The sequence below is a fragment of the Arachis hypogaea genome, chromosome 15 (assembly GCF_003086295.3).
Source record: "Arachis hypogaea cultivar Tifrunner chromosome 15, arahy.Tifrunner.gnm2.J5K5, whole genome shotgun sequence".
Lineage (NCBI taxonomy): Eukaryota > Viridiplantae > Streptophyta > Magnoliopsida > Fabales > Fabaceae > Arachis > Arachis hypogaea.
In genome coordinates this window covers 153505374-153518952 of record NC_092050.1, presented here as the reverse complement: position 1 = coordinate 153518952, position 13579 = coordinate 153505374, and the positions used below count along the sequence as shown (strand labels likewise).

Sequence of the window (13579 nt, the reverse complement as noted above, 5' to 3'; positions counted from 1 at the left end):
CTTAAACCAATAATTAATGTCTTATCTTTTACATCACGTAAAGGTTACAGATTGTTGGTAGTTACTAGGTAACTAGTATTAGTATTACCAAGAAGTTTCGCTATGTGTTTTCTAACATGGTTGAGTTGACCATCAATTGACTTGCACTGAAGAGACATTAATAGTAATAATAAGAACAGAGAAAAGTAATAGTGTCTCGCTTAGATATAAACTTTAAATAAGGCAGAATGGTAATTAATGGTTAGAACAAATTAAAGAAGTAATCGATAGTTACATCATGACTACCAAGAAAATCTGCTAACAATATATAATGTAATAATTCGTGACTTCGTGTTTAATTGAGAGATGCAAATACAAAACAGTACAAATTCAAGGGGCACTATATATGAGATTTACATGGCTATGTACAAAGTAGCAGCAAGTGTAAAATCAAATACTATAATCCTGAAAGAATTATATCAACATACCCTAACTGCAAAAATAATCATAAGTCTTGGTCAGCAGCGGTGAGCACCAGTTAGAACCTACTTTGGCATATTATTTCAACCACCTCACCCATGGCCCTTGTGCCTTTGATTTCTAAAAGGCGCAGAGCCAAATCTTCTTCGTCGAACTGTCTTAATCCCTTGCTCACTCTCTTCAACACACCCACATCAAGTTCCTCGATCCACAGAGGCGCGCAATTTACAATCAAGCTTATGAACCCGGTCATATAAGCACGCCAGGTCGCATAATCACAGCGCAGTGATACTTTACTGTTCATGGCGTTGGCAAGAAAATCTAAATGGATCCCAAGAATCTTTGGTCGCCGTCTCGATGTGGGCGACGAAGAGTCTATACCCCAAGCAAACATCCCACTTAGCACAGCAAAACATGCCAGTGCATAGCCTCTCAGCATGGCAACCTTTACTCCAGACTCTCCAACTTCCTGCTCAAAATCTTGAGTTGATAAAAACCAGGAAGGGAATGTTTCGGTTAACAAAGATTGAACCAAACCTGAACCACCAGATATCCAAAGAAAGGAAGCCCCCAGAAGTGCGGCATGCTTGACACGTGTCATTGATGCAGCAAGAGAAACATGTCCATATCTCATTCCATGCTTGGTCTTCTTTATCTTCTCCTGTTTACCCTTCAGCAACTCGCCAGTTACTATCTCTCTCACCGAAAGCATTAGAAGAGATAAAATCTCTTCTGTCAAGAATATGACGTCTCTAATAGACCTGTGAACTCTTAAGTAGAGAATCCCAGGGGCAACTGGGGACATCCCGCCATAAATGTGAGAACCAAAGCCATGACCAAGGAGGGCACCAACACCACCATTCTTATAAAGACAGGCAGAATCAAGCCCTAGGGTGGATGCAAAGCAACTCTTTAGGAGCTGAACTACAGCATCCCTACTGTGGTGGAAGACGGTTCTAGAAGCAGAGAAAACAAAAAAGTCACTCCATCGCTTTACCTTCTGAGCCCACAAAGAACCTACAATGGGCATGCATGGCCAGGGGCAACCAGCAGAAAGGGCAATCAACGACGGGCCAATCAACACAAGGATGCGCTCAGTATTTTTGTCCAGTTTATATGTTATGGTAAGGCTTAGAAAAGCTGCCAAGGGCAAAGGAAGTGTAGCTGGAACACTGCCATCTACATGCAATAGATCAAAATATAAAGTCAACAGATTGATTTTAGTAGAGAATAAAAACAAATTTTAGGTGTGCACAAACTCAAGAAAAGTGGATATTTCTAGGATAATCATACATCTCTTTGCTAATTGATAATTCATTCATCATCCATGAACTACTACCGAAGAGAATTACGTGTCAAATTAATTGAGTTCAAGGGGAGTATGTAAAGATCACACTAACCTATAGCAAGGCTTGGGACATCAACACCTGTGGCCGCTAAAATTTTCTTGATCTGTTGGTCCACGGTTGATAAATTTGCTGCAGGGCTAGGCCAATCAGTTCCATTCATAAAAGCCGGCTTCCATAGACCACGTGTAACTTCAGCTGATAAGTAGCTTACAGTTGTAGCCAAAGTTGCCGGAAGAAAATCAGCAAGATCTTTGAGACCTGGGACAAAAAGCAAGTTCATAACAATTATAGAGCTTATATTAACAAACTTAATCAACAAATAAGCATTGCCAACCATGTATATTGCATTTGCAAACGGTTAGGAAATGAGAGTAGCGAACAGAGAAATGGATTTCAATAACTGAATGATATTACAGTAGATTGGTTTAATATATATATACTTCACCTGACTATAACTACTTGTCTACTTCAACTAAATTTAATCACATGCCCTAATAGTAAGTTCTTATATTAAATATTAAAAGAAAGTAATCAAACAAGTTATTCCATGCCAACTCAGAAAGAAGCAGGCTTATTAGAGAAAATAATTATGTGAATACAGGATCAATTTGATGCACAAGCATCCTGCATTATGTAAAGCAGGGGAATTACTACATCTAAATGGTGTAATGTAGAGTTGTAGACTACCTATTGTCAGTGGTTGATTCTAGAGCTTGAACTTGCAACCCTAAAGTCACACAGAAACAACTTAAGCATTGCTTTAAGGCTCCCTTTCAAATAAATTATGTGAATGCTTGAAGAAAAAGGTTTTGGCTCAAGTGTCCTAGATATGGCCAAAAAGATAGTATATTAAAACATGAAAAACAGTGCCCAGTCAACCAAACAAGAGAGAAGCTTATGGTCACAATTGTTACAACACCAACCTAGAATCCTAGAAATTTTAGGCTTAAATATATTAACCATATGATGTGAGGACCTGATTTCTGAAGGTTTCCCTATCAGTTTTGTATCTACACCTACATTGAAGAATATCAATATGGCTGAATATGATAGGAGCCGGAAAAAAAACCCAGATGAACAAGTTCACAAGCCAAAGCAGCTTTAGAGATAAGAATTCAGTTGAGCAAAATCCAAAAGCCAAAGCAACTTTATGAGATAAGAATTCAGTAACATACGACATAATATATGGCCAGCTTCACAAGATATGCTCTCAAAGAAGCATTGCATGTCTTAACACAAAAAAGCATGGTTCCTTAAAGGAGCAATAGTCAATTATTAAATTTATAGTACAAGACCTTTTACAGCCACCACTTCTACACTTTCAGTCACTTTTGACCTCACATCAAATGTGCCTATGATGCAATAAAAAATCATCATCATAACAATAATAATTCATATTATTAATATAACCATCTTTGGATTATATTCAATTCTCCATGCATCATCAATGTGACAGATTCAACCATCTTTGATCCTTTCACAAAACACCCTTACCCCTCAATTCTGCATTCTCACTTGTTAAGGCCTGAATCACTATAATCCTGAAATAGCTCACAATTATACACAATTTAAAAGACATGAATACCTGTAGCCAATTCACGGGGAGAAACTCTTCCATGAGCACAAGCTGTAAGAGCAGCATCAAGAACGAACGGAACTGCTTCAAGAATATCCCATGCCGGCACCTTGAGTTTCATCAAAGCATCATCCAGTGAAGAACTAGATGAATTACTGCTTCCTGAAGTTGAAGGAGTCAACGACTGACCACTTCTATTTATTTTCCTGAACATTATGCTCAGTAGTGAATCAGCAATCTGATAAACAGGCCCTCCAGGAGCAAGAGCAGATCGGGTTGATGCGATACATTCTTGATGTTGTCGATACCAAGTTTTTAATTTTGGAAACGAATCCATAACTATGGGCTCTAGAGAAAGACTAATCATTTTTGAAAATCTCCTGCTGCTTATCTGATCTTTTGGTGATTTCCCAAACTCAGCTAAGCCACAATTCCGAACCAATAGAAGGTACTCAGGACCTAACTTCGATCCAAATGCTGGAGATGCTGCACCCGCCATTACATGTTCAATAGGTGGATGATTGAACCTCCACAACCTTAGTAGTAGAATAAATGCATTAGAGAACACTGCATGACAAGAGTTCTTTTCTCCACTTGCAGAACTCCAGGACACATTAGGAACACATGAGCCAAAAACCTCACATATTGGCATTAGCGCAGCTGCAAGTAGAGGAACCTAAAAGATGGCAAAACTAATACACAGTCAAGAAACAAGCTGAGTGCTTTGTGCAGCAACAATAATGGTTTCCCAAGACTTTTGATATTCCCCTACTTTTCTTAAGTAAAAAAGTTATTGTAGCCTATTTTTCATGCACAAGTCAGAAAACAGAAGCTATTAAATTTGGACATACCGCACCATGGAGGGAGAACATCTGAACACTGTCTACGGATGAAGTTCCTACCAGGAGGACATTCAAAAATGGTGCATGGCTGATCAAATGGCTTTCACTTCCAGAGTAGTTGGGAGGAACTGCAAGTGACAGCAAGTTTATGATGAAAAATATGATGTGCTCCTGCAGACAACACACTCATTGTAATCACATAAAAATAAAGGGAAGGGAACAAAGTGAACAACTATATCAGAGAGAGAGAGAGAAGGGGAAGGGGGGGATGGAAAATTAGTCTATGGCTTGTAAGGCTGTCTAAATCCAGAAAAAAAAATTGGCTTCAGGATTACCTGCACATTCCAACCACGTACTAGTGATGCCCCACAAAGAACAGTAACAGCAGATAACTTCTCTTCATCCGAGCCATTTCTTGCAAGCTCAAATATTTTCTCAATCTCCGCTAAGCTTCCATTAAATCCACGAGCTTAAATTCAGTTGTATTACCACTAGTAAATATACAAGAAAAAGCATCGTGTATGTGTATATGAGTATGTGGGTGTGTGTGCGCTTGCATATGATTTCAGGAAATGGAAAGGTACAACCGAAGGCCAGTTTCATTAGGCAATACCACAGCTGATCAGACCCACTACCACTTTCAAGCATGTGTCCCCATGAGTAAATGCATACTTTAGGTCATTAGGTGTATGTGTCTTAACTAATATCTATAAATCCATCTTTCTTAACCACAAAACAAGTATTTTCCACACGAAATACACCCTTATATCCAGGATTTCTAGGTCTAATTAGGCAAATAGACTAGTAACTACCCTGCACAGGCTGCATCAAGAAAAGGTACAATTTAACAAATTTGGTATTTCTTTTTTCTTTTATATTAGATGCAATATAATTATGATACTTCGGTATTAGTTCAATATTATGTATTTGACTTATCACATTATCATCTTTCTAATATTATTATTTTGGAACTAAATATTTTTTATAAAGTAATTTACTGATGAGACAAAAGAAATACAGAACCACAGGATCAGTCACCTTCCTAATAGCTATATGCCTATATATAGACATGTATCAAAAGACCTCTCTAGTTCCTCTGAATGGGACACAAAGAATCTCTTAGAAAGGGACAAATAATACTGACATGAGGTAGCAGAATACCTGGAAGCAGGAGTTGCCACTAGGACATTAACCAACTGAGGAGTTAGTGGTGATCCCTTCACCAATGATGACCAGCTAGGTAAATGGTTAGGAATGCTGTGAGGTAGTTGATTGTAAGCCGCACTCACATAACCGGGCCAAAAATAAGCTGTAGTATCAATCAGTTTTCTTGCAATACAGGCCTCGACAATCAGATGCCACAAGTTACCAGCTACAAGAAAAAGCAAAAAGTAAGTTTCACACAGGTGGTGAAAATTGGAGGATACAAACATGAAAAGGACTTGTGTAACTACCAGGGACGGATTTACATGTATCGGTAGGCATATGCCCCCATTGATATTTTAGGGTTTATTACAAAATATATAGGAAGTTATATGTTTGACCCTATAGTTTGTTTCATTTTGTTTGTCCACATATTAATTTTATTTTACATTAAGAGAACATTATTTACTAAGATTGAGTTATTATTAAGAAAAAGATACATAATTTAGTTGAATTCATCATAAGGAGATCAATGTAAGAAATTTATTAATGAGTATCCAAAAGTTTTTTTCAACAATTCATAAATAATTTTTTTAGGAAAAGGATAACATTTAATTTACATTCATTAGTGAGTACATGAGACTTGTTAATAATAAAATATTTTTTATCAAATGATTATTGTTCATTTGTTTTCTCATCTTACATTGTATCTATTTTCTTCAACTTCATTTTTTCCCCTACAAGTTAGTTTTTTTGGAACTGTCAAACTACCACATCTAAGGGAAAATGAAAAGAAGGAAACGAAGAAGTACAAACACTGACAGCAAAATTATAAAAGAATCCCACAGAACCAAGATAAAATTCCAACCATTAAATTAATGAAACTGAGAAGGGTCTGGACATATCTCAAGCAAAAGGATACAGAGCAAATTGCAACTATTGTCATGAGTTCCTTAGGTAACAAACACTTTTTACAGATTCAAATTCTGGAAGTAATTACTTACAGTAGTTTGTAGGCAACTCATTCACGTTCATGGATTCCAAGTATCCATTACCAACAGCATGCCCTGATACAAACATAGCAGCTTTGGCAGCAGCCTGATTGGCTACCGAGGTAACAGATTGAGGAGGATTCAGTAAACCCTCATAATTACCCAATAGCTGTAAACAGGTTACCAGTTCCTCACGACGCTCTCCCAAAGCCTGGTTGTCCTTACTTTGATTAGTAGGGCTACGTACAGCTTCTTCCATCAGTTCACCTTCCTCTTCTTCGATGATATTAGCAACCACAAGGGTTGTAATGCATAATAGCATACACAAGCAAGTATCAAGGCGGGGTACTGGACCCTCACTTGGATCCCGCTCCTAAATGAACACCAAAATGACAACAGAATTATATGAATGGATAGATTCCAATTGCATGCAGATTTGCATGGTCAGTGACTGGCATTCAGTCCAGAGCCAGTAAATCAATTAAATTTAAACCTGCCAACCAAACAAACAAAAAAGTAGTATCCAAATGACAAATGACATACTGTCTTGTCTTCCTTCCCTTTTTTTTTGGAAGACCAAATATATCATATGACCCCATCTTAGACATGCCTGAGTTAGTCTAGCATTTCATACACAAACTCCCCATCCACAAAATCATAAAATCATGTTTGTGTATTTCCTTCTACAAATCCCTTTCACCACATAAAGAAATCCCTGCCAACCAGCTAATTTTAGATTATCAACATCCGTAGGATCAGTACTTACTCTTTGAACAAGTCGTAGTGCTGCAATCCATAATCCTAAAAAAGCCTTGTGCCATGCAGTGCCATTAACTGCTTTTAAAGCCTTCACCAGACCTGCAATAAGCAAATACCACTTACTAAGAAATAATTATACTGAAAGAGAGGGAGTCTTATGGATGGAAACTATCTTAAAGCCTAGAAGAGTTCAATAATCATGATTTACTCATACCAGAAAGAACTTGAACAACACTAGTCTCTGCCACATTATCTCCATCCATTGCATCTTCAAGAACAAGATCAATAGGAAGCCAAAGCAAAGACCAAGTGTCATTACAGGATTGAACAGATCCAGCAGCAGCTGCCATGACTGCATTAAGTTCCAATTTACGTGTTGTTTTGAATTCAGGAGACAATAGTTTAAACCCTTTATTAGATTTCAAATCAAAAGGTAAAAGGGAGTCAGGAGTAACATGCTTCATGTTCCTCAAAACTAATGAATTTGCTGCAAGCCTCTGTAGTTGTTGAACAAAAGCCACCCAATGATTTGGCCTACAATACAAACATTAAAGATCAGCGCCCCCTCTCTCTTTTTGCTGTCTAAACCACTAGAAAAAAAGAAGTCTACTAAGCCTCGGTAATCTAGCTCGACCTAATTCACTACTGGAGATAAATCTTTTCCAGTCCTAATTTCACCTTACTTAACAAACAGGAAGCAGAGATGAACAATCTGAATCAACATAAAAGATTAGGTTGGAATACAGGCTTGCTTCAATCTACACCAAGACAAGGCTGAGATCATCAATTACTCACATAGTAATTAAAGATGGACCATTGATCAGTGGCACGAAAATAAATTCATGCATATGGTACAGAGGTATGACAACCAATCAGGATTAAGTGCAGTCATTAGCTGATGACAGAAATTCTCCGTGGCCAAACAACACAACTTACTTATCTTTTTATTCACACATCATTTCGTACCACCAATATTGTCGAGCCATTTAGCATTTCGATTAGATAAGACACATTAATGAACAACTCTAGAATGCAAACCAAGAGATAACAAAACACTAACACACCACCAAAATTTGAGTCATGATTAACACTAGTGCCTCTCTCTGAATGAATATAACAAAATATTTTTCTTCACCTTCCTCTGTGTAAACCCACATTTGAAATCTATTAACCATTTAAACCTTGTATCATCTAGCTCAAGCTTAATTGAGCAGACTCACTATGGGGCAAAGCCATCCTTTTACTAGTTTTGACCTTCCCTAAGGAGAAAGGCATGATCAACCAACTCTTCATATTTCAGTTACAGTGAAAGAAGGCTTCAATCTATATGAAAGCACTCCCTTAAACATGACTCACAACTATAAAACTCCCACAATCCAAGCCAAGTGATAAGAAAGTATGAACAAACCACAAACAACTAAAGTCAACTCTGTTTACTAAAACCACTACTACTCTGACTAAACTTCCCAAAATCATGAAATGAATTCAAAAAACAAGAAGCAAATTTAACGAGTAAATGATCAAATTAGTCCCTGAAAAATCACTCGTTCTCCAAATTGGACCCTGAAAGATTTTTTTAATCAAATTCGTTCTTTAAAGATTTTAAATTAGTCATGTTAGTCCTTCCGTAACTTTGTTTGTTGATGGTGTCAAAATTTGCTAATGTGACACGTTAAGTGACATTCCAACATACACTTAGAGTCTTAATTTACTATTAATATGATTAGTTTATAAAATTAGATCAAATTAAAACCTAATTATGGAGAGAATTTGAGACATTAAAATCCCTCAATGGACACCCCAACACACCTAAAAATCTTAATTGACTATTAACATGATTAGTTTATGAAATTAGATAAAATCAACTCCAAATTGAGGAATTCCAATGTCTCAAATTCTCTCCATAATTAGGTTTTAGTTTGATCTAATTTCATAAATTTATTATGTTAATAGTCAATTAAGACTCTAAGTATATGCTGGAATGTCACTTAATGTGACACCATCAACAAACAAAGTGATAGAAGAACTAATATGAATAATTTAAAATCTTTATAGAACGAATTTGATCAAAAACCAATTTGAATAATATAACTAATATGACTAATTTGACCATTTACTCCAAATTTAACTAAAACTAAAAGCTTCTTACATGTTTCGATGAACCAGCGAAAGTATTCTCGAAGTTACTTTGTCACTCATGAACCTCGCAATTGTCTCAATAGCCATTGCCGTATTCGCCCGCTGCAAACCCTCTTTCTGCTCGGAAAAGTAGCTCCCGCCATCACCACCACCGTCACCACCCAAACCTCCATTATTATTCATCCACCACCTAGGCTTGTGCTCAAGCAACCCTTCATCTTCCAACGACGCCTCCACCAACTGCCACACAACCGTAAAAACGAACCTAACAATAACAACACCGCCAGCGCCGCCATCCTCAGATTCGCTGCAAGTACCGTACACCTTCGACAACTGAAGAACAGCGTCAACGGAATCCATAACGGTACGGTAGTTAGGGGAAGTTATTGTGGAGGAGAGAGAAGAGAAGGCGTGGCGGTTGAGGAGGTCGAGGTAGAGGCGGAAGGCGGAGGGGTGGAGGCGGCGGCAGGGGATGACCGCGGAGGAGAGGAGAGAGAGGACGAGTAGCGGAGGAGCGATATTAACGGAAATAGATTTTTCTAGAAGCTTCCACGTGATAGGCACGTGATTTTCCCAGCAGATGTGGGAAACGAGACGGTAGGCTAGCTCCGGCGAGGGGAGGCGGACGGAGGCGGCGTTGAGGGCGGAGGTGAGCTGAATGGACCATAATAGTGGGTCCGTGTTGTGATGCTGCGCCCACTTGGTAAGCTCCAATACACCCTCCCACACACTGGCACTACCACTACGACCCCCACTCTCCGCCATTACAATTAGATTTTTTTTTTCACACTCTTCAATTCTTTCTTCTCTCTTCTTTCTTATTCTTATTCGTGTTCGAGTTGTGTTCTGAACACACTTACACAAAGAATCATTTACTGCACAGTGCTACTATTTTCTTCTTCCTTTTCTTTTTCCCCCTCTTTTTCTTCTTCTTCTTTTTTATGGTGTTGACTGAAATTTTCGATGTTTGAAGAGTCAACTTTGGGGGCGTGTTCCGTACGACAACCTTCAAACGACGTCGCTCTGTCCGGCCGCTTCACCTCGGATTTTTTTATTTTGTTTCTTTATTTTTTATTATTAATATTTTTTAAAAATAGTCTCCTTTTTAATTTTTATTTTGAGGAAGGAAAATATATTATGGAGTGTGTGTGGATCCGACCGGATTAGATTTGGATTAAATCTCAAACTGATTCGATTTGAATAGGATATTTATGTTTTTCGGGGATTATGTCCGATATGATGAGTACAAAAATAATAGAAATAACTAAAGATATATGAATAATTTTTTTTTCAATGTTTTTAATAACAGCAACAACATTTAAAATTGTCCAACATTCCAATGACAGGAAGCAACAAGTAATAATACAAGTTGTGACATATCAATATTCTAAGAATGTAGCACAAATAAAAAATTAGGCAACGGATTCATTACCTTTTTTTTTTTGACGTGGGAGTAACATTAATTATCATACAAATATTTATAATTTGGCCCTGTTTAATCCTCATAGAAATATTTATAATTTGGCTCTGTTTTTTTTAATTTAATAATTAAATTACCAAACACATTTAATAATTAAAAAAGTTATTTTTTTTATATTTTAACATATTTTCTCTCTTTTTAATCACAATTTCAAATAGGATAAATGTCTCTTTATACCACTATCGTACCACATTTTTCATATTTTTTTGTATTGTTGTACTTTATCTCAATTTCTGCATTGTCGCCGTTCTTACTCATCTAGAATTTTAGAAGATTGCTTTTATTGCCAGAGCTGCCGCACCACGATTCTGCCACAGTTGTCACATATCCAGTCCACCTCTGCATTAAGTTTCGATATCACCGTTATGTTCCTCTGCATCATCACTAACTCCAATTTTGGACTTTCTCCTTCGTTCCTACCCTTACTAATTGCTCCTTTAAGGTTTTATTATGAAAATTATGTGAATTTGGATACTTTTGTTTTGGTAGGATTTTACAGTAAAATAATTTATGTAAATACCAAATAGATAATGCTTGTCAAGTTATGAAGTTAAGTATCTATGAAACAATTTTTTTTATCAGTAAAGATTGATGAATAGTTCAAAAGTGTTCTTTTTAAGTGACAATGGCATAAGATGGTAAGCATTAATGAGAAATGCATTTTATGGCTTTCACTTGTTTGGTGAAACTTCTGCGTTTTATTTTTAGAACATGAGTTTTATCATTCAACAAGAAAGCAAAACAAATAATCATAATCTTTATTTTACTATTCAAATTTTAACTAATTTTTCGCTAAATTTTTACACTACACAATCTACGGTAAATTAGGAATTAGAAAAAAATTGTCACATTATATACTTATCTTGAAAAACTTTCTTATTTTGACATCTAAGTGAAAAATAATATCAGAATGTAGTCTATTTTTGTTGACTATATTTTAGATTTGGTGGAAAGCCAACAAGTTAATTGTGAAAATTTTATTGTATGTTGGCACTAATTCTTTTTGGTGGTGAGATTTTTGCTCGAAAAAAATTTCAAGAGTGACAATGTTAGTTGATACAACTGTTACGAATCCGACCTCATAAGTCGGCATTATGACCATAACTCGTCAAATTTCGTAACACCTCGGCCGTTACACAAGTCAACAAAGATAACGCCCGACCAAACGTCATCATTCATTAGTGACCTAGTAACTGCCTCTCAATTCGGAAGATCAACAAATATGTAACCGACCAATTATACTCCAAATATAAAGGTATGGCATCTTCTCTTTAAAGGGACATATTGAATTCTCAATACTAACTTAAGTTTCGGAGTGCCTTTGCAGGTACACTCTCCCCTTGTTTCTTGTTCACACTCTGCACGATTGGACATCTCCCCAAGCGTAAAGCTAGGACTTTCTCAAGACTCAAAGATCGGCACCGAAGATAACAACTCGGCGCTGACTCCCAAAAGCCGAGCTCCCCTCCAGGTATCCACACAGGAACAAATTGGCGCCCACCGTGGGCCGAGAATATAATCATTTCTTTATATCATCGGCCTCGACGTTCTCGCCTACAGCCACGGCTGAGCAACTTCCACCTATGACATCTGAACTTCTTCAGATGGTGACTGAGTTACGACAAGCCAACCAGCGCATGGCCGAAGAGAACCAAAGAATGGCAAATCAGATTGCTAATCTAAACAATGCTCGAATTGAAAATAACAATGATCGGAAAGAACGAACAGAAGAAGCCGAGCATCAATCAGGGCCGACACATGTCTCCAAACTACTCGGCACGAAGAAGAGCAGCCTGAGCACAATGAGGAAGCTCGGCCAGAAGACGAAGATGACAACCTAGAAAACTCCCCTGGGCCATTCACGGTCAAGGTGATGAATTTTGTGTTACCTAGGAGGTTCACTCTGCCAACCACCCTATCCTCTTATGATGGGCTTGGTGATCCGAAGAAATACATAAAAAAGTTCACCTCCATAATGATAGTAAACGGTGCATCTGATAAAGTTTTATGTCGTTGTTTTCCATCTTACTTAGACGGTCCTGCACTTGATTGGTTTTGTTTTTTGCCTGCAGGTTCTATTTCTCGTTTTCGAGACCTATCAAAGCCCTTCGAGGAGCATTTTGCTGGATCAGCCATCTATCTGCATGACTCCGATTACCTGAACACAATCAAACAAGGCCAGCATGAAAGCCTCAGAGACTACATGACGCGCTTCACAAAGATAGCCATGAGTATACCCGATCTCCACCTCGAGGTAGAACTCCACTTAATAAAAAGCGGACTTCGACCAGGAAAATTCCAGGAGACCATTGCCGTGGCCAAACCTAAAACTATGGCTGAGTTCTGTGAAAAGGCGAAAGGTCAGATTGACATCGAAGAACTCCGACAAGCTCGAAGAACAGAGAAATCGCAATACAGAGACGACGACAAAGCACGAGATAGCAAGAAGAACTTCAAACCAACTCCCCGATATGAATCTTATACTCAGTTCAACACCAAGCGTGACGACATCATCAAGGAGATCTTGAATTCAAAGTTGATCAAGCCATCAAGAAAAGCCAGTAGCTATCCAGATTCAAAAGGCGCAGACAGATCAAAATATTGTTCTTTCCATCAAAAGCACGGACACACTACTGACAAGTGTGTCATCACCAAAGACCTTCTGGAGCGGTTAGCTTGGCATGGTCATCTCGACAAGTATATCGGCGGCCACATACAACGACGCGTACCTCTCACTGGTGACCAAAGCTCAGCAACACAGCATGGCCGAGATAAAGATCGACCGAACACCTCCCGACCAACCAAGACGTATTAATAACTGTATTTCTGGAGGTTTTGCA

General features: G+C 37.8%; 1 protein-coding gene across 1 annotated transcript; it reads right to left on the bottom strand.

Annotated features, from left to right (window-relative positions):
• Positions 1-282: 282 nt before the first annotated feature.
• Positions 283-10529, bottom strand: LOC112751451 (mediator of RNA polymerase II transcription subunit 33B). Its single transcript, XM_025800601.3, has 10 exons — positions 9270-10529; positions 7335-7654; positions 7128-7219; positions 6374-6734; positions 5388-5598; positions 4562-4676; positions 4236-4397; positions 3394-4060; positions 1860-2066; positions 283-1638 (listed from the first exon to the last, which is right to left on the bottom strand). The coding sequence occupies exons 1-10, from the start codon at positions 10022-10024 to the stop codon at positions 518-520; spliced, it is 4011 nt and encodes a 1336-aa protein (XP_025656386.1). The 5' UTR covers positions 10025-10529; the 3' UTR covers positions 283-517.
• Between the last annotated feature and the right edge of the window lie 3050 nt (positions 10530-13579).

Coding starts and splice junctions, on each gene's coding strand:
- LOC112751451 (XM_025800601.3), bottom strand. CDS start 10,024: ATGGCGGAGAGTGGGGGTCGTAGTGGTAGTGCCAGTGTGTGGGAGGGT. Junction 6,735..7,127: donor CACTACGACTTGTTCAAAGA/GTAAGTACTGAT, acceptor GTGTTCATTTAG/GAGCGGGATCCAAGTGAGGG. Junction 1,639..1,859: donor TGTCCCAAGCCTTGCTATAG/GTTAGTGTGATC, acceptor TATTGCATGTAG/ATGGCAGTGTTCCAGCTACA.